The sequence below is a fragment of the Cnephaeus nilssonii genome, assembly GCF_951640355.1.
Source record: "Cnephaeus nilssonii genome assembly, chromosome: 14".
Classification (NCBI taxonomy): domain Eukaryota; kingdom Metazoa; phylum Chordata; class Mammalia; order Chiroptera; family Vespertilionidae; genus Cnephaeus; species Cnephaeus nilssonii.
Genome location: NC_137085.1, coordinates 45,391,384 through 45,417,725, shown reverse-complemented (window position 1 = coordinate 45,417,725; position 26,342 = coordinate 45,391,384). Strand labels below are relative to the sequence as shown.

At 42.9% G+C, this 26,342-nt stretch overlaps 1 protein-coding gene across 2 annotated transcripts in view; it reads right to left on the bottom strand.

Annotated features, from left to right (window-relative positions):
* Nucleotides 1-1,025: 1,025 nt before the first annotated feature.
* The window catches only part of DMRT1 (doublesex and mab-3 related transcription factor 1), a gene marked incomplete at both ends in the record, with an annotated part of 101,527 nt that continues 76,210 nt past the window's right edge, over nucleotides 1,026-26,342 (bottom strand). For both annotated transcript variants that reach the window (XM_079790324.1, XM_079790325.1), the window contains one exon: nucleotides 1,026-1,180. In XM_079790324.1, coding sequence (XP_079646450.1) covers nucleotides 1,026-1,180 — 155 coding nt within the window. The remainder of the gene's footprint in view (nucleotides 1,181-26,342) is intronic.

The window sequence follows — 26,342 nt, the reverse complement described above, 5'->3', positions numbered from 1 at the left end:
CTTTTTTCCTGTTTACTATCGCTCACCAAATATACACACAAGAAAATGCAGTCATCAATAACATTTTTATTTCAGGTACAGCTGCAACTACACAAAACAATGAATTTTTTAAAGACTAGTTTCATTTCAGGATGGCTTCTGTTACATAAGGAAGTGATCCACAAGCAATTTTTAACAAAATAATGAACTCAGAAATATCTAGTAACTTTTAAAGATGTACTTATTTTTAAATCAGACTACAACGGAAGGTTACAAAATAACCTAGATTGCATCCATTTTCCCCCCTGTAGTAGAAAGAATGTGTATGATAAACCTCTGATACTACTATTCTAGAAACAACACCCAGGAACTGTGCCTTACTGGGGTTACTTTAAATTGTACTGTTTTCAATTTACTTTTTACAGAAAAGGCAGCAATTCCTAAGGGCATGACTTTTTCTTCTGACTTATTTCAGTCATGTTTTGGAAAGGGTACATGTTTTGGGGATGAGGTTGGGTGTAGGCTTTACCAACAGCAACACAAACACACAGTAATTCCATTTCTGCGGATTTCTAAAACAATCACAAACTTTGTTGTTTCCTTCTCACCAGTTAGGCTAAATTTATGTTTTTAACGTTTTATTAAAATACTAAAATTCAAAAGTATCTAAAGCACCTAAGATTTCATTTCCAAACTGAATATCTAATTATGGACACATATAGGTGCAAACATATTGCTTTAGTTGAGTGAATTACTATACTTCTTGAAAACTACATGTAAACCAGTGTCATAAAAATATGAGGGACACTACTATTCAATATTTAACTTCATGAGCAAACCACTTAATTCTTAGGGATGGTAGTCACCAATCCTAAACCATTCTAAAATTTGTTTTAGCCTCTGGGCTAAGATCTAAGGAGTATAAACCAAACACATTCTCAACAGTTAAGCTGACATGAGTCAAGGCAAACTAGTAACAACAAACCCTGTGTATAAATGGAATAAGCCTGCTATTCCAAGTGAACCACCAAGGCATTGGGCACCGCTTACTCGTCCTCCTCGATGACGGGAGTGACCGCAAAGCTGCTGGGCTCCGAGGCGGGCTCACATTCAAGCACTCCCTTTGTGCTCTCGTTGCTAATAGGAGAGCTGCTGGAGAGGGAAACCAAGCCAGAATCTTGACTGCTGGGTGGCGAGAATACTGGGAAGTGGGGAGAGACAGAGGGAGAAGAGTGTGTTAAAAGTGTCTAGTCTTTCTACATTCAGTTTTCAATTAGGTTCCAACAAATAAAGAGGCACTCTGCATTTCTATTTCCAGTGAAAGTGTTTTTATAGACACTCATTAAAATCCTGAGCACTTTTTTTTTATAAGAAAATAGAATTTCAGCACAGGATTATCTATTTAACTGTAGGAAAAAGTTAACTAGCAGAGTTCCAGTTTTATGTTAATTAAAAACAAAAAAACAGTCTGTTCCCCTCTCTTGGGGGAAACTATTTCCACCCTTCATTGAGCCCCTCCTTTGTGTAGAGGATGCTAATAGAACCTGTCTTGTCAAATGATCCATCTGACAAATTACCCCAAGCAAGACTCCACCCATGTATTTCCACCATTTGACGGGTAACCCTAGTTTTCAATATATAGCATGTGAAGGTGACAGCGTATCAAATTTCCTTGAAGATATGGGGACCAACACTTGGGGTGAGGGGGGAGAGGGCCTCAGCATACATACTGTTTTTAAAAGTAAAAAGCAGTAAATGGGAGGGAAACTTTTTAAAACCACAAAAAGTATAAGAAATTGAATTATACCCCACTAAAATAGAACCCAGATAAAGATTTTTAAAGCAAACCTGTGAACATAAAACTCCTCTAAAAACGGACATTAAATATGAAGGATGTTAAAGTAATAAAGTGCTGAACAATTTTTGCGACCTTACAAGCCACAACAGATACAAAATTTAAGCAAAAGGGTCTCTGACCTTCTTAACCTTAACTGAGTTCAGATCCACCCCTAGAACTCCCTTCCTGCCTAGTGTGAATGTAATTAAGGGGAAGCTGCAGTGGTAATTTCTCTCCTCATTAACTTCCTGATTGGTTTCAGCCTCAGGATTCTGCCGGGCAGTAGTTTGTCACCAATTCCAAATGGCCAATCGTTAATACTAATGTTTGTGTAACTAACTGCCAGCATCTGCCACGGCTTCTTGTACAACAATAATGGTGAAAGGGTACATTAGTGCTCCTGTGTTAATTCAGCTTGTGTTCATCAATAGGGAAATCTATGGTGTAATTAGCAAAATGCATTGGGAGCCGAGTGTTGAAGTCATTTGTAGAGAACTAAATCATAGAAGCTGTACTGGGTCCTGATGTGTTTGCCATCAATACTTAACTATGTTTGGAATTTAATAAGGTATATTACCATGCTGAAGAGACCCTTTTATAAGAGAACACCATTTACCCTTGTTATAAGTTTGGAAAAGTTTGCTGCAGCTAGTGAAACCACACAAAAATAAAAGACTAGGGCTGGGATTTAAGAAGCAGACCTTTAACCACTCCACTGGACCAAATGATTTCAGAAAGCCGCTTTCTTCTAATGTGACATTTGGCCAGAAAGACAGATGGATAGTTTTGTATAGCTACCTCAATATCCAGTAAAGAAAGGCATGATCTGAAAACTTAATAATTGAATAACTTTGAAAAACAATTTAGGCGATTTCCTGATAAGCCATTTTCATATTCCCAGAACTTCAATGAAATGCAAGAGTAATCGTTTGTAAGCTTTTTTTTTTTAAAGGAGCCATTAAATAGTACTTAAAAATGCCAATAAGGGTGGATGTGCATATACTGTATAAATATAAGTAACAACCAAAAAACCTGGAAACGATGAATTCTGAAGCCTTCATTTCATTGCAGTTCATTAAAGGCTTCTTAATAAATTATATGGATTTACAATTCCCTGCAAATTTAAGGTGAGTTATGAATTGTGTTACATGCACAAGGATATTGTATATACACAAATGTTTTCCAAAGGTGGTAGACTTTGCTATGACATCTTGTTATTTACTATACAGAGATCTGGAGCATTAAGAGCCAGCCAGAGAGTCCATCCCTACTTCATCCCTAATTCAAATCAGGGACAGAAGTTCTCTATAGAAGCAATGGGAAGGGGATGAACATTTACTGACTGCTTCCTGTACTGCCACACACTTTATTGAGGTATTCTCTCCATTCTACGTAAGGGACCCTGTGGAGCTGCCAAGGGCAGTGTGGCACTGGACAGCCTGACCCTCTGGCTTGCTCTCATCCCTGCACCATCCCACCCTTGTGTACCTTTTAATCACTGGCAACTGATCCTTCCTAATCTCTGTGAGTTTAAAGAGGCAAACAACGGACTCTTGCCGGACTAATGCAGAGGTTATAAGGAATAGATAAGTGTTCTCCAGGCCTTCTAAGCCCCAGGCCTGCCTTTGCCTTCAGTTAGCGGCTGACCCCTCACTCCAGTCACACCCCCCCACTCCCCATTTATGGGATTTGGGCCTACAAAAGGGAGATGGGGTAGGAATTCTGCAAAAGAAAGTAATTTGGGGCTAGACCCCCTTTTGCTCTCACTTGCCTTGTGGATATTTTCTTGGAAAGTATTTCTATGACTTGGGGCTACAAAAACATGCAGAGTGTTGTCACCTGCATAGACCAGGGAGGCTCTAAGCAAACTTAATGCATGACTGCACTGTGGAGAAGATGTCTTGAAACATAACTATTTTTAAAAGCATTTCTCCACTCAAAATTTAAATCCATGTTATTTTACTCTGTTCAAGGCTTAGCATTGTCTTTGAATAATGGGCTGTTGAAATTAGGGATAGTACCTGTTCAACTCATTTTGGTAACACCTCATAAAAGTAGATCCAAGTGCATTCAAGATTTTGTAACTGTTTATCTTAGTAACTAAAGTCCAAAATCTATTTTACTACCATCCTTAAAGATACTCTCTCCATTTGAATGCAGCTTCATTAAACTGTGTTGGTGGAAGAGAAATAATTGATCATTGTAAATAATTTTATGCCAATTAAAAATTCAAAAGTCAAAATTATCCCTTTTTCCTTTTAAGTTGATTCTAATGAGCCCCGAACAAGGCTAATTTCAACTCTAAAGGTTTCTCTTAATTATTATTTTTTAAATGGTAATGTTTAGTGTCAGTGGGACTGTTTAGGAAAGGGCTGTTGTTGGTAGCATTAGAAATTGGTTCAATCTTTCTGGACAGCAATCTAGTGACATGTAATAAGAACCATAAAACTGTTCATACCCTCTGACCTGGTAATTCCACTTTGGGGAATAAGCCCCAAGAAAGAAAGATTAATTGGCCCATAGATGCTCAACACACCACTATTTGCATCAGTAAAGATGTGCTGTGCTCTGGTGCTGGGGTGGGGGGTAGGGCTGGGGGTAGCAGCTCTTGGGTTGGGGGGTAGTAGGAAGCATCCACAGGCAATCAACAATTCAGGATTACGCCACCCTGCAATCATCAACAGGCTCCCAGTATTTACAGAAATGGAAGAAATGACTTGTGGAGACTGAACAGGAAGAAAAAGGGAAACCTGCCCATCTGATCTTTTTACATTACAAAGAAAGTGGTAAACCTCTGAGGGTGACTGACCCCTGTTTGAACCAGCAAGCCCAGTATCTGTTTTCTCTCAAGTAGCCTATTTGTCTACAGAAGCTAAAGGGTATTTATTATTATTTAAAAACAAACAAAAACTTACACATAACCACTCTTACCAAGAATGTTGGGGGAAAACCTTAAGATGATTTCAGTGATACCATCTAAACCATCAGTATTCTTTTTAGAAAGTAATATGTACTGCCCCAAACCCCACCCCTCTGAAAAACAAAACAAAAACCACTCTAGCTGCTAAATCTTTTGACATTGCAAAGACCCCTGACTTTTAACTTGAATGATCTGTTGGAAGTCAATGGACTGGAACGAATAATTCTCTTCCAGTGATGTGAGAAAACCGGATACTCATGCTTGAGAAAAAAAAATTTCTTCTTCTATATACTATTAAACCCTCACTAAGAAACCATTTAAAAATAAAAATAAAAGTGGCATTTTTCAATTGCTAGCAACCCTTCACTTAGATGCAGACAGGGGGGGAAAAAGTGCTGGCCTCTTTAGTTTCCTAGTTTACAGGCCTAAGAGTCTGATGAAAAGCTGATGAATATTTCTCAAACAACAAATTCTTCTGCTTCATGATAACCATAGTGTTTGGAAATAAAATCATGTCCAATCAATACCACTTAGCAGATATTTAATGTTTCACAACAGAACTCTTTTCCAGAGTGGAACTGTGGCCCTTCTCACTAACATTCAAAATAATTAGGATTATCTTAGCTGTCCAAAGCTTGGCAGGTTCAGTTTGCACTTTCAAACAGCATTAATTCTTGGCACTCAGAACAAGGGATAAAAGCTAAAGATATGAATGGAGATCTTTATTCAACCTGATCTATCATGGATTAGCTCATTCTTTTCCAGTTCATGCCTGCATTCTAGTTAAGAGGAAGGCTAAGCTGTAACTGATGTAATTAGAAACCACAAGCTCAGAAAAAATAGCCCCTTTTTTCTTCCCCATTTCCTATATATTTAGTAAAAAAAAATAATCTTTGAAACAATTAAATGTTTTTTCCACATAAGTGTAATTAAAGAGGAGTGAGGTATGCTTTCCTGAAAATATATCTTAATTGTCAGTTCTAAAATCTAACACCAATTTTATCTCAGTAACTAATGTCCAGAGGGGCCAGCTCTGCACTTGGCATGTTGTACAGAGAAATGGCGAAGCCACGGCAAGTGAGAGTTCCTGTAAATGGAGTAAGTACATTATCAGTGCTTTTTCCTTGATATAACTATCATAACCTTGTAAACACTGGGAATTACCATTTTAAAAAATGAAGTGAACTTAGAAAGTACATACTTATGCAGTATCAACAATAACTCTTTCCCTCTAAATTTCTTGTATAAAATGCATGCACAATTCACAAAATAATGCTAGTACATTTTTTAAAAAAAACTCTTTTGACCCCCTTCACTAAGAACAACTTCTTAATTCTCAAAATAAGCAGAAGTCTCTCAAGCGTCCTTCTGTAGCACATGGGAGTCTGAGGACTGGATCCCAGCCTGGCCCAGCCATTGCTACAGACCAGCTTTCCTACTGCTTGAGAAACTAGGGGATAATGCACCTGAACCTACTCCCTTACCCCGACAGAGTTCAACACAAAGGGAAGAATCTTTTTGTTTGTTTGTTATGATGTAGTACACAAAAAATGGAAAAGATAGAGGGGCTCCATTCAGTCTTCCACTGCACCCGGGACCCAGGCAGAATCATCTTGGGCCAGACATTCCTCGTCCACCCCTATCCCGACCCCTGCACAACACACTCTCCTGGACTACAGCATGGCAGCTGCCAAAGCCCCAAATTCCTTGCTTATTTCATGGGGGAGGAGGAGAGAGGTCACCAAAACCAACTGGAGTCTCAAAGAAAACCCACAAACTAGCCGTGTGTCTGACAGCACCCCCACCCTGATAGGGACTCACACTCTCAATGAACCTCCCAAAACACCTCTGGCCTGCCATGGTGATGCTCCTGGCTGCTCCCTCACCACAAACTGTCACCACCAGTTGTGGAACTTTGTTCTCACTGATGTATTTCTTCCTGAACCCTTTCCAAAGTGAGCAAGGTTGTATATGAGGGGTTAACTCACTATTATTTGCTCAACTGACTTGTCTCATCCAGGAGGAAGTATAATACAATCAAACATTCAAAGATTCTTGTTCACTGTGTTTTAATGAAAACAGACTCCATTTCAAAACCTACACATAGTGTGGCTTTTACTTCTCTTTGCTAACAACATCCTGAGGTAAATCCTCACTCTAACTCTGCTCTTTTTGTCTCTTTGGTGAAATAACCACAAGACACTCTGTGAAGAATTCCCTTCTACTATGGGTGAGGGACTTAGGCATCCTGAGCCTGTTTCCCCACCTGTGAAAGGAGGCTAACACAGCAGGTCATTGTGATAATGACTGACTACACACTCGTTTCCTTGCTTCATCTGTCTACAGTCTACATCTCAATGTCTTCAAGTTATGTGACTCTTGCTTTTGAAGGCGCCAGAACTCAATCAGGATTTAGTACCAGGTCTATTCACTCCAGACCACACAGAACTTTCTGAAAACCAGGACCCAGGAAAGCACACTTACTTCATTCTGAGTGTCACCCAGAAGGCAAAACTACTCTTCCTTCATTATATACACTCTGCCTTTTTATCTTTTGAGGGGGGAGGGTGATAAGATGGCTGGTGTCAAATCAAAATCAAGCAGCAGAACGTCTGTGGACATGCTTTATAAGCCATACAAAAAGTGTTATCCAGTGATCATGCAAACTATCTCTGCAAACAGTATTTGGAAGCAGGAAGAATCTCGTTTTTGAGCCCAGTCTGTCTAAACGTTGGGAGCTTGGGAAGCACTTGGGCATGGGCTTCAATTTTCCCAAGGATCCTAATCTCATGGTTCCTGACTGACTGAGGCTTGCTGGTGTATCGGAAGTTCTGGGGAAATACAACAGAGCAGAGCCAGGATTAAGTGTGTGGGCTCTGGAAACAACTGTCTCTTACTGTCTTCAGATCTTGGACAAATCCCTTATCCTCCCTATGCCTTGTTTTCCTCATGTGTAACATGGGGACAGAGTAAGCACTTGGTTCTATGCCAAGTGTTGCCCCCCCCCCCTTAGGCCAGTGCAGCTGAGAAGCCAACAATCCTGCACAACTTTACCAACTGGTCACCCACACGAGCGGCCGGGCAAGTGCAGCTCCTCGGCACTGGATGCTTGTCTGAAACAGGCCCTATTCTTGCATCACTTCCCAGCCTCTGTCCTCTGCTGTCCTCACCTACACCTCATCCCGCCCACTTGGTTGCTCTGCAGTGTTTGAGGGGCAGTAGAAGAAAGCAGCTGCTGCTGCTGCTCTGGCCTCTCCTCTGGGGAGGCAGACGCGTTTCCATCAGGTAAGCGCATTGACAGCAGGTGGTCTGAGGGGGTCCTGCTCCAGGCAGGGTTCGGATTCTCTGGGGCTGAGCCCAGTTCTGAACAGCAGGAGGTGGTGTGGAAAGACCACAGGGTCTGTCCTCATACACTAGCACCTCATAAACACCTCTGGGTCTCAGTTTCTTCCATTGTAAGAGGAGGAGAATAATCATATATCTCACACAGCTGATTTTTAGGGTCAAGGAGATGATATATGACAAAACAGTTTGTAAACTTGAAGACTCTATACACTTGTCAGTCATGTTCTTTGACCCCTTCTCTAGGGAAGAAGAGTGAGTTATTATCTGTATTCCATTGTCTAAGACAGGACCAAGAAATTAATAACGTTTTTATGAAAACATTGGTTAGGAAAGAAAAAAAAAAGATTTTTAGTGACACACAACTCAAATATCCCTGAATGTTTAAGTTTCAGTTCTGATGTTCAGGGAAAGGTGACTTTTACTTTATCCCTTTCTTTATATACGAGAGACAAAGTTAAGATAGACCATCAAACCTCAGAGGGAAGGCAGGGGAGGTTAGGTGGGGTAAGAGATCAACCAAAGGACTTGTATCCATGCATATGATCATGAACAATGGACACAGACAATAGGGGGGTGGGGACATGTAGTACTTTCAACAATAAAGAATTCTTTTAAAAAGTTCAGATGGATTCCAAACTGAAACCTGAGTCTGTTACTCTGCTTTTTACAGGATCACACAGGACCTCAGCTACACATGACACTTCTTGAGACTGGCCAAGAGGCAAGACTTGGCTGAACCAGGCTGGGACCAAAAGCCAGGAGAACCACCGCATGGCAGAAATAGAAAATCTACAAGGTAAAAGACAAACATCTGGCCAATTGAAACGAAACTGCGAATATCTACCATGCATTGTCTAGCACAGTGCAGTATACATAGTAGGTGCTTAATAATGGATGAAAGAGTGAGAATGACCATGGAATTTAATCGTCACAAGACATGCTTCAGCAAGACAGGGCTGACCCACACATGGCAAAGAGAGTCTCCAGTCTAAACCAGTTTTGAGGATTTTAAAGTGCAAGGGTTTTATTTAATTCCATCTATATTTACTACTCAGTGGCTCTATACAGAGGCTGGGTGCCAAGGCAAAGAGAAAAGCCGCATCAAACACACGCTGGGACCAGAGGTGGAACAAGGATCTCAGCCTGCTCTTACTGAGCATGAAGAATCAGGTTCCTTGGGGACTCTGCAATGTAAATGAGGACTCAAGTCCAAGTGCAGCACCACCCCTGGGTGGTCACACAGACAACTGCATTTGAAAACAGTTTAAATATGAACGTGAACATCGCGGAAACTAAGGCAGACCAGGCAAAGAAGATGCTCTACAAGTCTTCTCTGGAATAGAATTCCCCTTTGATTCTGGGAAAGCAGTTTTCTCAGATATAAGAGGAATCAAATCCACAAAGCAGGCTATGGCATTTGCCATCCTAGAAACTAGGTTGGCTCTGTCCAGATATTTTGCAACAACAAAAAATGTTATGGTAGCCTTGTTTTCTTCACATTGAGAAGAAAGAATCATGCTTAACCTGATGGGCATCTTGTTAAGGCTAAGAAAAAAAGACTAAAATTCTGGAGTCAACAGTACTGACAGAGAGCTGGTCACAAGACAGCAAACACCACCTTCTAACCTAAGGCCCAAAATGAGCCCAGTTTCTGTCTAATCCACCAGCTTTCTGGCAGCCTTTCACTTTAGAATTACATTATCTTAATAAAACACAGTTTAACAAAATGTGTAAGATGTGCAGCTTTAGCTATATGGTTTTCAGGAAGTCCTTTATTTAATAAAAATATTCTGAGACTTTGCAATTAAATGGATCTAAGAGAAAGTTCATGAACCATTTCTCAAGTAGAACTTGTATAACATCTGCATTTAATATTTGAAATGATATGCTAGTACCAGGTAGAGGACTGTGTCAGGTAAATTACATTATTCTAACTACCAGGAGACTGTCTTCTGCAAAAAGCAAATACAAAATTCCATCATATTGGCTATTATACTATGCCAACTTTTTCTTCTTTTTTTTTTTTAATTTCTTTATTGATTAAGGTGTCACATATTTGTCCTCATCCCCCCATTCCCATCCCACACCCCTCCCCATGGATGCCCCAACCCCCTGTTGAACTTAACCATTGGTTAGGCTCTTATGCATGCACACAAGACCTTTGGTTGATCTCTCCCTTCTCCCCCCACCCTCCCCTATCCTCCCTCTGAGGCCCGATAGTCCGATCGGTGCCTCCTTGTTTCTGGTTCTGTTCTTGTTCATCAGTCCATGTTGTTCATCATTTCCCCTAGATGAGCGAAATCATGTGTCACTAGAGATGTACTTATAAGAATTGAATGTGCGACGGGCAATAATAGTTATGCTGACAGGCAAAAAATCAGTCTGTAGTGAGTTTCTTTCTGGACCAACAGTTCTTTTGAGACCCAATATCAATGTCCACCAGTTCCTTATGAGTACATGTCGGCACTGACCCCTCAGCTCTGGATGGTGGACAAATGGTGATAATGCAGGTCCGACTCCCTCTGGTTTGGTCTCGGCCGGACCCAGGGGGGGCACGGCTTCACCCGGACCCGGGACCCAGGCTCACCCGGATCCAGGGGCCCGCGGCCTCGCCCGGACCCGGGGCCCAGGCTCGCCCGGATCCAGGGGCCCGCGGCCTCGCCCGGACCCGGGGCCCAGGCTCGCCCGGATCCAGGGGCCCGCGGCCTCGCCCGGACCCGGGGCAACTTTTTCTTCTTTCTTTCAAACTAGCATTACAGGAAATTTAAGGCTAGTAATTATTAACCTTTTGCACTCGGATGTCGAGATTAAAATTACTCTTTGAATGTATCAATAATTTGAAATATAAAAAAATCCAAATAAGTAAGTTTGTATGAAAAGAAACTCCAGTTTTTTATTCTACTGCCGCGCTTTGTAAAATCTGGGGTATTTAAAAAATTAAATCCCGGGTAGAATAAAGGAATCGAGAAAAAGCAAGCCAGTGCAAAGGGTTAATATTTTTTCTCTGATATAGAAAAAGAAAGCAAACACCAGGACACATCTAAATAAAATATATACCAGATTAAATCAATTGGGATAGAAAGTTCCAGGCATTTCCAGGCAGGAGAATACATGCCTGCTTACAGTTGCTTAAGTTATACTAGTGGCCCGGTGCACAAAATTCGTGCATTAGGGGGGTGTTCCTCAGCCCAGCCTGCACCCTCTCCAATCTGGGACCCCTCGAAGGATGTCCTACTGCCCGTTTACAGGGATCGGGCCTAAACCAGCAGTCGGACATCCCTCTCACAATCTGGGACTGCTGGCTCCAGCTGCTCACCTGCCTGCCTGCCTGCCCCTAACCACTCTGCCTGCCAGCCTGCTCGCCCCCAAATGCCCCCCCGCCAGCTTGCTCACCCCCAATTGCCCCCCCTGCTGGCCTGCTTGCCTGCTCACCCCCCAACTGCCCCCTTGCTGGCCTGCTCACTCCAAACTGCGCCGCCCCGCTGTCCTGATCACCTCCAACTGACCCCCACTGATGGCCTGCTCACCCCCAACTGGCCCCCCTGCTGATCTGCTTACCCCCAATGGCCCCTGCCGTCCTATCCTGGCCTGATCACCCCCCGGCAACCCAAGGTCCCAGCCCCTCCTTTTTTTTTTTTTTTTTTTAGCACCTCCTTGAGTGGAGGCCAGGACCGGCTAGAAGCAAGTATCTAGGATTTATTTATCTTCTGTAATTGAAACTTTGTAGCCTTGAGCGGAGGCCGGGGCTGGCCAGGGCAGGCAGGAAGCTTGGCTTCCTCCATTGCCAGGGGCAACCCAAGCCTCCTGCTTGCTCCAGCTCTGTGGCTGTCGCCATTGTTGTTGGGATTTATTTATCTTCTATAATTGAAACTTTATAGCCTTGAGCAGAGGCCAGGGCTGGCCAGGGCAGGTGGGAAGCTTGGCTTCCTCCATTGCTGGGGCAACCCAAGCGTCCTGCTTGCTCCAGGGCCGTGGCTGGCCGCCATCTTGGTTGGGTTAATTTGCATACTCACTCCTGATTGGCTGGTGGGCATGGCTTGGTGTAGCAGAGTTGTGGTTAATTTGCATGTTTCTCTTTTATTAGTGTAGATGCACCTAAATGCAACACAGCCAATATGGATGGATAAGGGAGTTCAGATTACAGGGAGCAAGAATACACTCTTTTGGGATAGTTCTTGTTAAGGGTGAACAGACATAAGAAAATAATAGCAAAATTGTATGTTTTCCCAATAGAATATTTTGACACTTTCATAAGATCACAACAGCTAAAAAAATTTATAAATGTATCTCTTCAAACATTTTTGGGGTTAAAATGCTGTCTGTTCAATTAGCTCACAAGAAAGGATGTCCACCCTAAGAGGTTAATCTGCAGGCGATATAAGGCATTCAAGGAGTATGATTGTACCTGCCTCTCCAGGGGTTTATGATATATTCAGGAGAAAAGATTCATGTGGTTTTTTAAAAATCTTTTTATTGATCTTGAGAGACACACACACACACACACACACACACACACACACACACACACACAGACATTGATTTTTTGTTCCACTTACACATTTATTGGTTGATTCTCATATGTGCCCTGACCAGGGATTGAACCCGAAACCTTGGCATATGGGGACAATGCTCTAGTCAACTGAGCTACCTGACGAGGGCCACGAGCTCATGTTTTGACAAGTATTTTAGTTTATCTTCAAGAAAATGTTTTTCCTCCCCCCCGCAACTGCATTCTGTCTGAAGCCACACTTACCCGTAGCCTATCTTTAGGGGCTTCTAAGAATAACCACGTACAGTGTCTTTGAGTGAGAAGCTTCTGGATGGGGCCTGCTGGCGCTGGTCAGTTGAGCTCAGCTCTGAACTGAATGAAGGAAACTAAAAGCTGTGGTACATTTACACAATGGAATACTATGCAGCTGTAAAAAAGAAGGATATCTTACCCTTTGTGACAGCATGGAGGGACCTGGAGAGTATTATGCTAAATGAAATAAGCCAGTCATATAAAGACAAGTATCACATGACCTCATTTATATGTGGAATCTAATGAACAAAATAAACCGATGAACAAAATAGGGCCAGAGGCATGGATGCTTGGAAGAGACTGACAGATCTCAGAGGGGAAGTGGGGGGATGGGAAGAGATGAACCAAAGAACTTATATACATACTAGAGGCCTGGTGCATGAATTCGTGCACCAGTGGGGTCCCTCAGCCTCACCTGCAGGATAGGGCCGAAACTGGCTCTCCAATATCCCCCCCAAGGGATCCAGGATTTCGAGAAGGCGCAGGCCAGGCCGAGGGACCCCACCAGTGCATGATTTGGGCTGGGGAGAGATGTGGGAGGTTGACCAGCTGGAGAGGGACCGCGGGAGGGCTCCAGGGTGTGTCCAGCCTGTCCCACTCAGTCCTGATCAGCTGGACCCCAGTAGCAAACTAACCTACTGGTTAGAGCATCTGCCTCCTTGTAGTCAGTGCACATCATAGTGAGTGGTTGAGCAGCCTTAGCATATCATTAGCATATTATGCTTTGATTAGTTGAACGGCTGACTGGTCGACCGGACACTTAGCATATTATGCTTTTATTATATAGGATATGCATAGCCCATGGACACACAATAGTGTGGTGAAGGCCTGGGTGGAGGTGGGTGGAGGGGGACATGGGGAGGGGGAACTATACTGTCAAAAATAAAATAAAATAAAATATTTAAATAAAATAATATTGGCAGGTATTTACTAAAACATGAGACAAATTTTTAATTGTTGCTCCCACTAGTAAAAAAGTGATTTCCTTTCAGAACTCAGTTTTCTGTTTTTAATTTTTTTTAATAGTGGTAAAATATATGTAACATAAAATGTACCATTATAACCATTTTAAGTGTAAAGCTCAGGGGTATTAAGTACATTCACAATGTTGTACAACCACCTCCTGCCATCTCTAGAACTTTTCCCTCTTCCCAAAGTGAAACTCTATACCTAATTAAACAATAATTCCACATTTCCTCCTCCCCCAGTCCCTGGTAACCACCCTTCTACTTTCTCAGTGAATTTAACTGCTCTAGTACCTCATATAAGTAGAATCACACAGTATCGGTCTTGTTATGACTGACTTATTACACTTAACATACTGTCTTCAAGGTTCATCCAGGTTGTAGGTCTGGCAGAATTTCTTTCCTTTTTACGGGAAAGTTTTCTGCTTTCCCACTCATTTATCAATGAACATATGGTTCATGTCCATCCTTTGGCTATTGTGAACACTGCTGGTATGAACAATGGTATTCAAATAACTATTTGAGTTCCTGCTTTCAATTTTTTTAGGGTATAACCCCAGAAGTGGAATTTATGAATTATATAATAATTTTATTTTTAAGTTTTTGAGGAAATTAGACAGTTTTCTAATTCAGCAACACCATTTTACATTCCTACCAGCAATGCACAAGGATTCCAACTTCTCCACAGCTTCAACACTTTTCTGTTGTTGTTTTTAAATAATAGCCATCCTAATGGGTGTGAAATATGGGATTTAGTTTTTGATCCTTTTCTATGATTCCTTCCTCTACTTCTTCCCACTCTTCCCCAACCCTGACCTATTATTCTGTCTCTATTTTATTACTCCCAAATTTAAATGAAGCGTCAGCCTCACTGCCCACTCAGTGGATTGTGCTGGTGGCTGTCTTATTCCCAGGAGTTTTCTCAAGGTCACCCATAACCTGCTGATCACCAAAGCCAATGGCCTGTTCTAACATTTCCTCCTTCCCTCTGGAGTACTGGACACCTGACCATGTCCTCTTCCTTCCACCTTCCTCTGTCTCTCTCCAGGACTTCTCCCTTGCTCTGACCATCTCTTCTTCAAACACATCCTAAGTATAGACTTTCTCCAAATTGCTCAGTGCCATCCTCCCTTGTCATACAAGCTTTAAATGTCATCTCCTTGCAAATGACTTCACAATTTATATCTCTTGCCCTGAGAACTACTTCAGTATTTTAAATATCTGCTGGACATTTCCACCTGGTTGAACTTCTTGCAATGTAAAACTCACAGTATTTAAAAATGAACCCACCATCTCTTTCTCCAACAATAAACCTGATGCTCCCTCCTCTCTCGGGTCCTGAGCATGCCCACTTCACCTGCTTGCTCAGGCTCTGAGCCTCAGGCATTATCTTAGATCCATCCCCACCTCCCTCCCACATCTAAGCAGCTGCTAAGTCCTGCTCTTGTGACTCCACAGAGCTCTTCCACACATTTCTCCTTCCCAGTTACCTATTCCACCACAGCCCAGTCTGACTTCCCACCATCATTATCTCACACTTAATCTGCTAGCACGTTGTTGCTCTATCCAGTCTTCTCTCTACTTCACTTTACCCATGAAGTACCCATTTTTATCTCCCAGAAGCATGTCTCTAACAAGGCATTTTTCCCAAATAAACAGCTTTGGTGGCTTCTGAAAAAATCCAAACTCGCTGGCCTGGCATTTAAAGCACCCTGATTTTCCATTTCTCCCCTGCACTTAAACCATGTTCCTGACTCACTCCTGCTCTTCATTCTAGGACAGACCTAGGTTCCCTGGCTCTGACACTGAACTCATGTTGGTCCCAGTCTCCCCAATCTCCACAGGTAAAAACCTAGGTTCAAAAGCCAACTCCCCCCTCCTCTAATGCCCTGAGTATTTTGCCTGTACCCTTTCTTGTGGCACTATCACTGTCACCTTCCTATCATCCTCCATTATAGAACAGCTCCCCTACAAAACAGAATAGGATCCACATCCTATTTGTCTTTGACGCCCTTTGGTGGCCACTAGTTAAAAGTGTTACACCTGGTAAACATTCAACAAGTAGTAGTTGATGAATGAATGAAACATAAGTCTCACTGGTCAAAGCCAGCTGATCTGTTTCCTAGAAACCACTGTTCATGACCAGCACACTGGATGAGCATGCAGGAAAAGATGGTGCAGAAGCAGCGATCATAACAAGCGAGGAGTGACAACAGCCAGTCACACATCAAGGAAGGGGCAAGGAACACTAAAAAGCAACTGGGGAACCAGTATAGGAGTACAGATGTGACAATGAAACTGAATCTCAAGAAAGGTTCAGCATCCTGAAGGCAAGAAAGAAGAAAATCTATAATAATAAAAGTGTAATATGCAAATCGACCGAACGACCGAACAGCAGAATGACCCACACTATGACACGCACTGGCGCCGGGCCAGCCAAGGAAGTTCGATGCAAATGGTCAGGGCCCCCTCCACCCCCATGCCATCGCCCCATGATCACCCCACAGAGGGAGGCCCAGGCCACCTGCCAGTGATGCTGTGATGGGTGTGCGGGGCCGGCCAGCAATCACCCCACAAAGGGAGGCCCAGGCCAGCCAAGCGATCACACCCCACGCCTGTCGCCCGAGAGGGAGGTGACCGATGGTGGGGGAGGGGGGAGAGCGCAGCACAGATGGCAAGCAGTGGCAGTGGCGGGTCGGGGCCAGCTGCCGGCAGCTGGGGAAGGAAAGCCCCGAGAGGCCTTGATTGCCGTCCAGGCCTAGGGACCCTACCTGAGGGGTCCCGGATTGCCAGGGGGCGCAGGCCAGGCTGAGGGACACGGGCTGAGCCCCCCGCGAATTTCGTGCACTGGGCCTCTAGTCCTACCTAATAATAGACAAATACGCAAATTGACCGTACCTTCGCTATGCCCACGATTGGCCAGGAGGCACGGGGGGGCGGGACTCGGGGTGGCCGGGGTGGCTGATTGGGCCGGCGGGATGCTGAGCTTGTGTCACCAGTGGCAGCGCAAGCTCAGCGTCTGCGCCATGGCTGTGCTGCAGCACAGAAGGGGCCTCTGGGGCAGCGAGCTCACGTCCCGCCGCGGACCATCAAAAGCGGGGGAGCTGGGTGCCTGTCCGCTCTGGCACCAGGCCTTTCAGAAGCCTTCACGGCGCCGGAGGCTTCTGAAAGGCCTGGTGCACCAGTGGACAGGCACCCAGCTCCCCTGCGATCGAAAGCGAAAGCGTGTAGGGGACCCTACACTTGCATGATTTAATCATGCACTGGGCCTCTAGTCTATTTTATAAATATCCTGTCATCAAAGGCTGGGAGCAGGAAACTTTGGCAATTGCAGGAGAAATCATCAGTTATTTGGAAAACTCATTTTTGTGAAACAGATCATTTCTCAATGATGGCAAGTTAATTAGACATGAATTCATTCTTATACCCAGTCCTTGGACAAATGTCCCTTCACTCTGGACAGTAACAGAAATGTAAGAACAACATGCTGGAAGACTGAAAAGTATACAAACTTTTTCTCCCTCCACGGTAAAAGAAGCTCATTAAAACTATTACCTTTCAAAAACTAGGTAATGTGGTGCTATCAGATAGGTTTTGGATAGACTGCTTTTATCACTGATTGACTCACTGATTGCTGATTGACTGAAGATGTGAGTAAGCTTGATTCCACAGACATACACAGAACTCCAGCCCCAACAATGAGTGAAGCCACATTCATCACAAGCACACCTGGCACATTAACACAAAATGACCATGTACTAGTTTACAAAGCAGGTCTCCACTCATTTAAAAAATGTGTGTCTTTTAAACCTTAGAAATCTTGGAGATTTTAAACCTATAGTCTAACAGAATAACTGCAAAGGAAAAACCCTTCAGCTCTGAAAAAAATGATGAACAAGGTGAAATAAATTTCATTAACTCTGACTAATCAACAGACCAGGATTTGGTCACAATATGATTGATTTCACCGTTAATGCTACTGTTGAAAGTATTTAAATGCCCAGGCACTGACGCCAACCCACACACTCCTCCCTCAAACCCACATTCCAAGTAGATCAGTTATTTTCACACTTGGTTCATCTTCAGTGAAGACGGTAATTAAATCTTTAATTTGAAAACAAGAGTGCAAGTCCAGTGTCACTACATTATTGGCTGCCCTCAAAACTTACAGCAAAGAGCAAACAAATAACAAATGGTGACCTCAGCTCCTTAAAGCTCAAGTAATCAGCTTATTTCAGAAGGGAACATCTCAAAAGTGACCAATTTACATGTGGGAATGCTTTCCAGTCATCTGCAAACTTCCTGGGGATTGAAAACTTTACTTAAATTGCATAAATTGTCAAGTTTGTGCACTGTTTGGCTTTCTGATTACACCATAATTTTTAAAACATAAATTTCAGAGCACACTCTATTTTATGTACAAGGTGTTGGAAGAGGCATCTGAGGAAGCTAAATACTCTCAGGAACAGGATGACTGCTGTTGGTCCTCTATTCTTTTTTTAAAATATGTTTTTACTGATTTTTTTAGACAGAGAAGGAGAGGGAGAGATAGAAACACTGATGAGAGAGGAACATCATCCATGGGCTGCCTCCTGCATGCCCCCTCCTGGGAATTGAGACTGCCACACTGGCTGGGCCTCTTTCTTTCTTAATAAAGAAGTAGCTAAAACTCTTCTTAAGCATAAAAGAAGGCAGCATGGTGCTAACTGGTTACTTAATTTGCAGAATATTTATTGAGCATCTGTTCTGTGCCCAGCACTGTTGCATATAAAGGGAATATAGCCGTGAATAAAACATGTCTCTGTTCTCACAAGGAAACTGCCAGGAACACCTGGGACCAGATTCCAGCTGAGCCACTTACTGCTGATGTGATATTGGGTGATAATTTAACAGCTCTGAACCTCAATTCCTCATCCATTAATAAAAAACAATGCTAAAGGTTATAGTTAAAAATAAAATACACCAAATATTCCAGTGACATTAGTTCCTCCCTTTGCTTGTCTCTATAATAAGGGAGCAAACAGTAGTGCTTCCAATGTACACCAGGGAACATCTGAAGCAAAATCAGGAGGAAGGTGACACTGTCCCTCAATTATATTTGCCCGATCCTGTGCATCTCCTTGCACGTTTTTCCTGTTCTTAGGTATCCTGCGTTCTGTTCAGCGTTCCCTTGTCCTCTCCCATCTTCTCTCTGCCAAATTACACCCCACCCCTCCCCTCAACTCACTCCAGAAACAATTCTGTTCTGTGTACTGCTTGAGGTTCTTAATGAAATGCCCAATAATCTAATTCACCAAGGAGTAAATGCAGGCTTCGTGCTCTAACCCTCTTGCTGATATTTCCAAAAAATGGCTTCTCGACCTTGCAGAGACGTCATCTTTGGGGGCAGAGCAAATCTCCAAGGTCTTGCCAATATACCACTCACTATACAGAATGCACTGCTATTAAGTGGGTAAATCCTCAAGCTGCATGTTTCCTACGCCAGGTTTTCATAATTTACGGAAAAGAGGCATTCTTGCTGAGTGAGGTTCTGGTTCTGGTCCATGCCTGGCCTGCAGCCCCACCTTAGAACGGAATCACAGCCTTTCAAAGTATTGACTGGTGAGGGACTCTCAAGTTGGTAATCAGCTTCCCTTGCACTTTGCCTTCAGAATCTTAATTAGAATGGAGTGCTATGGCTAACCAGAAAACTGGTATTTAAAGAAGAGAAATTGCAAGACAATTATTTTCCACGATCAGAAACTCTCATGTTCTCTAGTGTTTCAATGGGGTTCCAGAATACTAATGAAGTATTTGTCAGAGCGTTGAGTAAAATGAACTTTTATTTTTGTTAAAAAATACTGCTAGTTCTAATACTACTAAACCAGATAAAAGTGAGAGAAAGGGAAAAGATACAAATATTAGCATGAGCTAACAAATGTGTTTGGTAGTTAAAAGGAGACATTTTTCATGATGCTAAACCAAGGTCCTCTGTTTGTTTGAAAAGTACTTAGAACTTTGTCAAAACTCAGATAGCACAGGCTCTAATTTGCTCTAATAAACATGTATTACTTTTCCAGTAATAAAAAGTGATATAAAAGACAGAGAGTAAGGCTGGAAGTAAGTCACAGAAGACAGAAGCCACTGCAGGAGGCATAGCTCTTCCCTTGGGCTGCAGGACTGAACTGCTCTGTAATGAGTGCAGGCTGGTGGACACTGGGAGATGGAACAGGAATTCCCAGGAAGAGACTACTGGCCTCAGGCAGGAGCTGGCAAGCGCTGACTTAGGTCAGCAGAGCTTGTTAAATGAGGTTCAGCCCACATTATTTATTAGTATAATTATTAATAATAATCATTATAATTTATTGAGCCCCTATCATGTTCCAGGCCTTGTCCTTTACTTATTTTTACATAAACCCTTTGGGGAGGTGGTATTAATATACTCATTTGATAGATTTTAAAAATTAAAGCTGAGAGGGTGATTAACATCCAAGGTCACACAAGTGCTGAGTGTCAGAATATGTACTCAGGACTCAAACCAGGGAATGTCCACCACCAGGCCACAGTACATGACAGTAGGTTTGCTGGTTTGTTTCTCACCCTGCCAACTCTCACCTCACCCAGGAGTCCCCTTGACCCTTGCTCTTCCGCACATTCACGGAGTTGCTGAGTTCCTCTCCAGAAAGCTGTGATCTTGCTGGAAAAGACAACTCTCAACCCCAAGCATCACCTGAGTTGTAGGTTTGCCTTCTGAAAATGAATCCAGGAAAGCAGCTACCCAAGGGACCCCAAGTCCCACATTTTTAGAACCTGCTTTCCAAGCAGAAGAGACTTCAGGAATCCATCATCTGATTTGGTGGATTGAAGGGTTATCTGTTTGCTGCCTATCAGATTGTGTGTTTCAGAAAATAAAGTGAGAGTCACTTGGCAGACCCTGCATTCTTTTCAAAAGCCACTTCTTGCTGCAGAGGCCTGTGAGCCCTGAAACAGTAGAGCACAGAAGAGGATAGAAAAGTACAAGAGTGGGGTCACAGGTCACAAGGTAAATCCCTCCGGCATCATATATATCTAACCAGGTTGTACTGAATCTTGGGAACAACAGGGGGCCTGCCAGGGGCCATGGAGAAGATGCTGACTTCTACCAAGGCTCCTGCACATCTGGCAGGGGAGACTGGAACAGAACAATAGGATGTGGGAATTTGAAATCTATCTATCAGACACTGCGGTGTCAAAAAAGAGTGTTTAAGGGATCCTATTTTTCCCAAGACACATTCCATGTGTCTGGGGAGAAAAGAGGAAAGGGGGACAACGCCCCTTAGTAATGTAAAAGCTTGGCTTTTCCCTTCATCTAATTTCAGCTGATGTGCACTGTCCATCAAAGTACACATCCGACAGAGGAAGGAGAGCGGACAGCAGGACGGAGCCAGCAGGGGGTGGGGTGGATGTCTCGCTCAGCATCATGTGGCACAACAGGGCCAAATTCTCGGCAAATCCATACAGGTGAGTTTTCAGAGCAGATAAGTAATTACCCTATTCCACCTCATGTGACCTTTCATGAAGTCGGGATGGAGACAATGAAAAATGAACCAATTCACCCCAGGAGGCTCCAGCACCTCACGGTCATCAGTATCAAGGGATCCTGATACATCTAACAGAAATGCCATAGAGCCTGGCCAGGGCCACCAGCAGGAGAAACCTATCAATCAATGAAGCTAACACAGAGTCCAGTGCATGCTCAAATCTAAAGCCAGAGCAACAGGAAACAGTGCATAGTACAATAATAAACTCATGGGCTCACATGGTGTTTGTATTTAAGACTACCCTGTCTCTTAGGCAAGCCATGTTTAATGCCTCAGTTCCCACATTTATAAAATGAGGGGGTTGAGAGCTCAATGACTTCTAACTTCTCTCCCAGAAATAAATTTTTTGTCTATTATGATTTCTTATTGTTACAATTTCTCAAACCTCCATTTTTTTAAGGTCTAAAGGTTTAAGTGCCTGCTCAAAGTCAGAATTAATTGAGTATAAACAGAGCTGGGTAATTTAGCATCAAGTGATTACTTCTGAAGCAAGAAATTAACCCCTTTTCTTCCCTAATAGAGACATTAATGTTTTCTGTCAATAATGGACTAAGCTCTTTCCAATAACTGGGATTCAACTGTGTAATGGGAGGAGGATCAATTCCTCCGTCTTTGTGCTCCTGTATATAAGTAGTAGCTTCATGCCCTAGCCAGTATTGCTCAGTGGATAAAGCGTCGATCCATGGACTAAAGGGTCCCAGGTTCAATTCCAGTCAAGGGCAATACCTTAGTTGCAGGCTCAATTCCTGGCCCTGGTTGGGCATGTGCGGGAGGCAACCAATTGATGTGTCTCTCTCACATCTATGTTTCTCTCTCTCTGTCTCTCCCCCTCCCCCTTCTACTCTTTCTAAAAATCTATGGAAAAATATCCTTGGGTGAGGATTAACAACAACAACAAAAATAAATAAATAAATAAAACAAAAAAACAAATGTAGCTTCCAGTGACATGTACAGTCTCTGCCTCAGAATCAAATGCTGATCACATTACGATGGCTTGGTGGAAATCTGATCAGCAGCTAACTTTGCACGATGCATTTTCCAACACTAGTGGTTCTTCAGTGTCTTGGTTGACTCAGTCTAGAATCCAGACCTTGGCAGGTCAGTCACTGCTTTCTGTGTGAATCTCAACTATTGTCCAGTGTGACCTCGCAGACCTGGACACACCCCTCAGAGCACAGAGAGGACACGTCCCTAACCTTTCCTACAGAGAAGACAGCACATTTTTAGCCAAGTTGAAACAGTTGTTCCCACATTTCATCAAGAAAGCAGTAGAGTTGCCTTCTCCTTTCTGCTTTTTGGGCTGTCTTCCATTAAACTAGATCCTTTAGTAATGAGACAGTCACAAGAGATGAAAATCACTAAGGTCTTTACAAGCACCTCTGCTTGTGTAAGAGCTGATGTTTTTATGTGAAGATTGATTAAGATTCAGCGCAAGCTGGCTGTCAGGCAGAGATGGACTACGCTGGAGACCCTTACCTTGTGACCTGTGACCCCAGTCTTGTACTTTTCTTACAGGAAGAGAAGGAAACAGTGGTGGATGAAATGGTCCAGGTCAGCTGGTGTTGAAGTCACTGCCCAAATGCTGAACAAGGGCACCCTCCATACTGACACAAATGTAGATGTTCAATGATATTACGCTAGCAAAGGTTTAGGGAATGAAACAGGGAAAGCTCTGTCTTGGGGTTAATTTGGTGGTATTTAATATAATCTAAAGTAGGCTTTCTTTGAAATGCCCCTTCTTAGCATCTCCCCAGAAAAACACCAGAACATGTGTACAAGGGAACTGCAGCATTTGTTTAACACAATATGATTGTCAATATATAAGAAAATAAAGCAATAAACTATGATCCACCTAAACTATGGAATCCTATGTACCTGTTAAAAAGATAAAGCTGACCCTCATGTACTAACATGAAAGATCTCTAAGACTAAATGTTGATTTAAAAAAAAGCATTTTTGAGGAACAAGATGTCCACCATGTAAAAAGCCAAACTGTGTGTTTCTACAGACACACGCATCTGCATGTGATTTCATAGCAAAAGGTTTGAAATGACATATAGTATATGTTTAGCTCTTGAAGCAAACTGTTAAATAAATTGAGGGGGAAAAGCCCACAAAACAGTATGTACAACCAAGATTAAAACAGGTAAAAAAAAACAAAACCCCTCATAAGGAATTAAAGAGAAAATAAAAATCGCAGTGTTCCTCTGTTCATTTAAGCAAAAATAAAGTCATTTTAACTCTACGTACAGAAACATATTCTGAAAAAAAAGTTTCCAAAGTTATTTTTAATTGCTCTTTTATAAATCTCTGACTTATAAGGTACTTTTTAGATGAATAAAGTACAAAAGTTAGCTGTATAGGAAGTTTCATCATGATGGAAGTATGAAATGGCTGACTGTAAACTATTATGAAAGAACTAGAGACCCGGTGCATGAAAATTCGTGCACTGGAGAGGGGGGGGGGGTCCCTCAGCCTGGCCTGCCCCCTCTCACAGTCCAGGAGCCCTCAGGGGATGTCTTACTGATGGCTTAGGCCTGCTTCCCGGAGGTGACCGGCCCATCAGTGGAAGGCACCGCTCCCATTACCCCCTTGCTGCTGCTGCCTCTGGCCTCCCTCTGTGGGAGGTGACCAGGCTGATCAGGGTAAGGCACCACCCCCATCACCCAGCTGCTGCTGCCACTGCTGGCCACCATGGCTGTGAGGCGTGAGCCCCAGGCTTTGCAGCTACTGGGGCTCATGGCTCCCAGGCCTGAGCCCCCGGCCTTGCAGCCACCAGGGCTCACAGCTGCCTGAGCCCACAGCTGTTTGAGCCCATGGCTTCCTGAGCCCCAGGGCTCTCAGCCACTGCCATGGCTGCCTGCCTTCGGCCCTATGGATGAGGACAGTGGGGGGGGGGGGAGGGGGTAAGGGCAGAGAGTAGGGTGGGAACCAGGTAGAGGGGAGCTATGGGGGAAAAAAGAGGAACAATTGTAATAATCTGAACAATAAAGATTCATTAAAAATATATATATATTCTATAATGTCTATGATATTTGAAATATTATAGAATAGTAATATTTTATGATACAGAGCCTGTTATTATATTAGGGATACATACAGTATTTGGAATGATACCAAATTTAAAGCACTTTAAAAATGAAGATCCTTGAATCAGGCTTGATTCCATGTACACACAAGAGTGATATGATATTTAGGGGATAAGAGATTCTGTCCTGAAACTATGCCTGCCACCCAAGGACCAAAATATCTGACATTTCTCAGTTAAAGATTCATTTATTCAGAATAAACAGTGATGTCCTTTTAAAATGCAAATAATCAACAGACCTCAGACATATGATCAATTATTATTTTAGCGTGTTATTTATCTAATTGTTTTTCTAAAAAGAGGGAGAAGCAGGAGGGGAGTATGCTACCAGAAGTAAGAAAACGTCCTACATGAGTATGTGCCCTTACTGTGTGAGGACACCGGAGGAGAAACAACGGAAGTCCAACCCCACTAATCAATCATTCTGTTTATTTCCTGGAACTGGTACTTCCTGGAACACCTTCAATGTACTCTTTCTAAGAACTCTGGCAGACACCAACTCAATCAGAAACATACAATAAAGATCATAAAATTCTTCAAAAACCAATAAAAGTACAACTTATTAAGCACTAACCATATACAGTGCTAAGCCATTTACAGACATTACTTCACTTACTTCACCTTAAAATAAACCCTAATGAGATACATACTGTCACCTCTAACTTACAGATGGAAAAACTATGATTCAGAGAGAGGAAGACACTTGACCAAGGTCACAGGGCACTAAGTGACCATGCAGGTCTGTGAGACACCAAACTCAATGCTCTGAACCATTATGCACTGGTACCTCACCTCCACCTCAAATACAAAGAAAAATAAATTAATTTGACCAAGAATCAGTGCTTAATTCCAAAGCCAACACATATTCTCTGAAGGGGCACTCATAGCTTTAAACTCATCTTTTCTTTAAGTAGATATATTTTGGTTAAAAACGGTAAAAATAGCTTCTTTCCCATGCATGGTGCCTTTTCTGCTTTTCTCACCAAAACAAATCTTCTTTAGAATGGGGTACTTCATCAATAAATTGGAATCTGCTGGAAAATCTTCAACAGACTTACTTTTAACCAGTCCTCCTGGTTCCCCTTCCCTTGGCTGATGTTCCCACATGAAAAAGAAGTCCATTTGGCAATGGATCATATATCCCACCATCCCAATGAGTTTCAACTTGAACGAAATAAAAATAACCCACACTATCTAATATCCAGGTCCTAAGTGTTAGGTGGCTGTGTGTGTTACACTCATGGGAAAAAAAGTTGGGTAAATGTACTGTCATGTATGAGTGCAAATGGTATTCCTATATACTGTGCTAGATGCCTCTAGAGCCAGACTCACATCCTATTAGCAACACCTCTGTGCAAGCTTCAACTCCACTCCCTGTAACAGCATCTTGTATCAAGAGTGGACCGGGTCCCTTACTCCTTACCCCAGGGCTTCTCTGATGCCACAGATACTAGCCTTCTTTAAGCACACATGTGCAACTCAGAAGTGAGGGAATGGGAACTCATGGAAAAATGCTTCTCCTGCCCGACCGGCATGACTCAGTGGTTGAGCATCAACCTATGAACCAGGAGGTCATGATTTGGTTCCCGATCAGGGCACATGCCCGGGTTACGGGCTTGATCCCCAGTAGGAGGCATGCAGGAGGCAGCCGATCAATGATTCTCTCTCATCATTGATGTTTCTCTCTCCCTCCTTCTCCCTTCCTCTCTGAAATCAATACACACACACACACACACACACACACACACACACACACATAATGCTTCTTCTTTATCTTCAGATGGATGATTCGAAGATGCTTTCTAGGAGCTCTTCAGAAGGTTCCAGAGCTAATGCCGGGACTCTAAT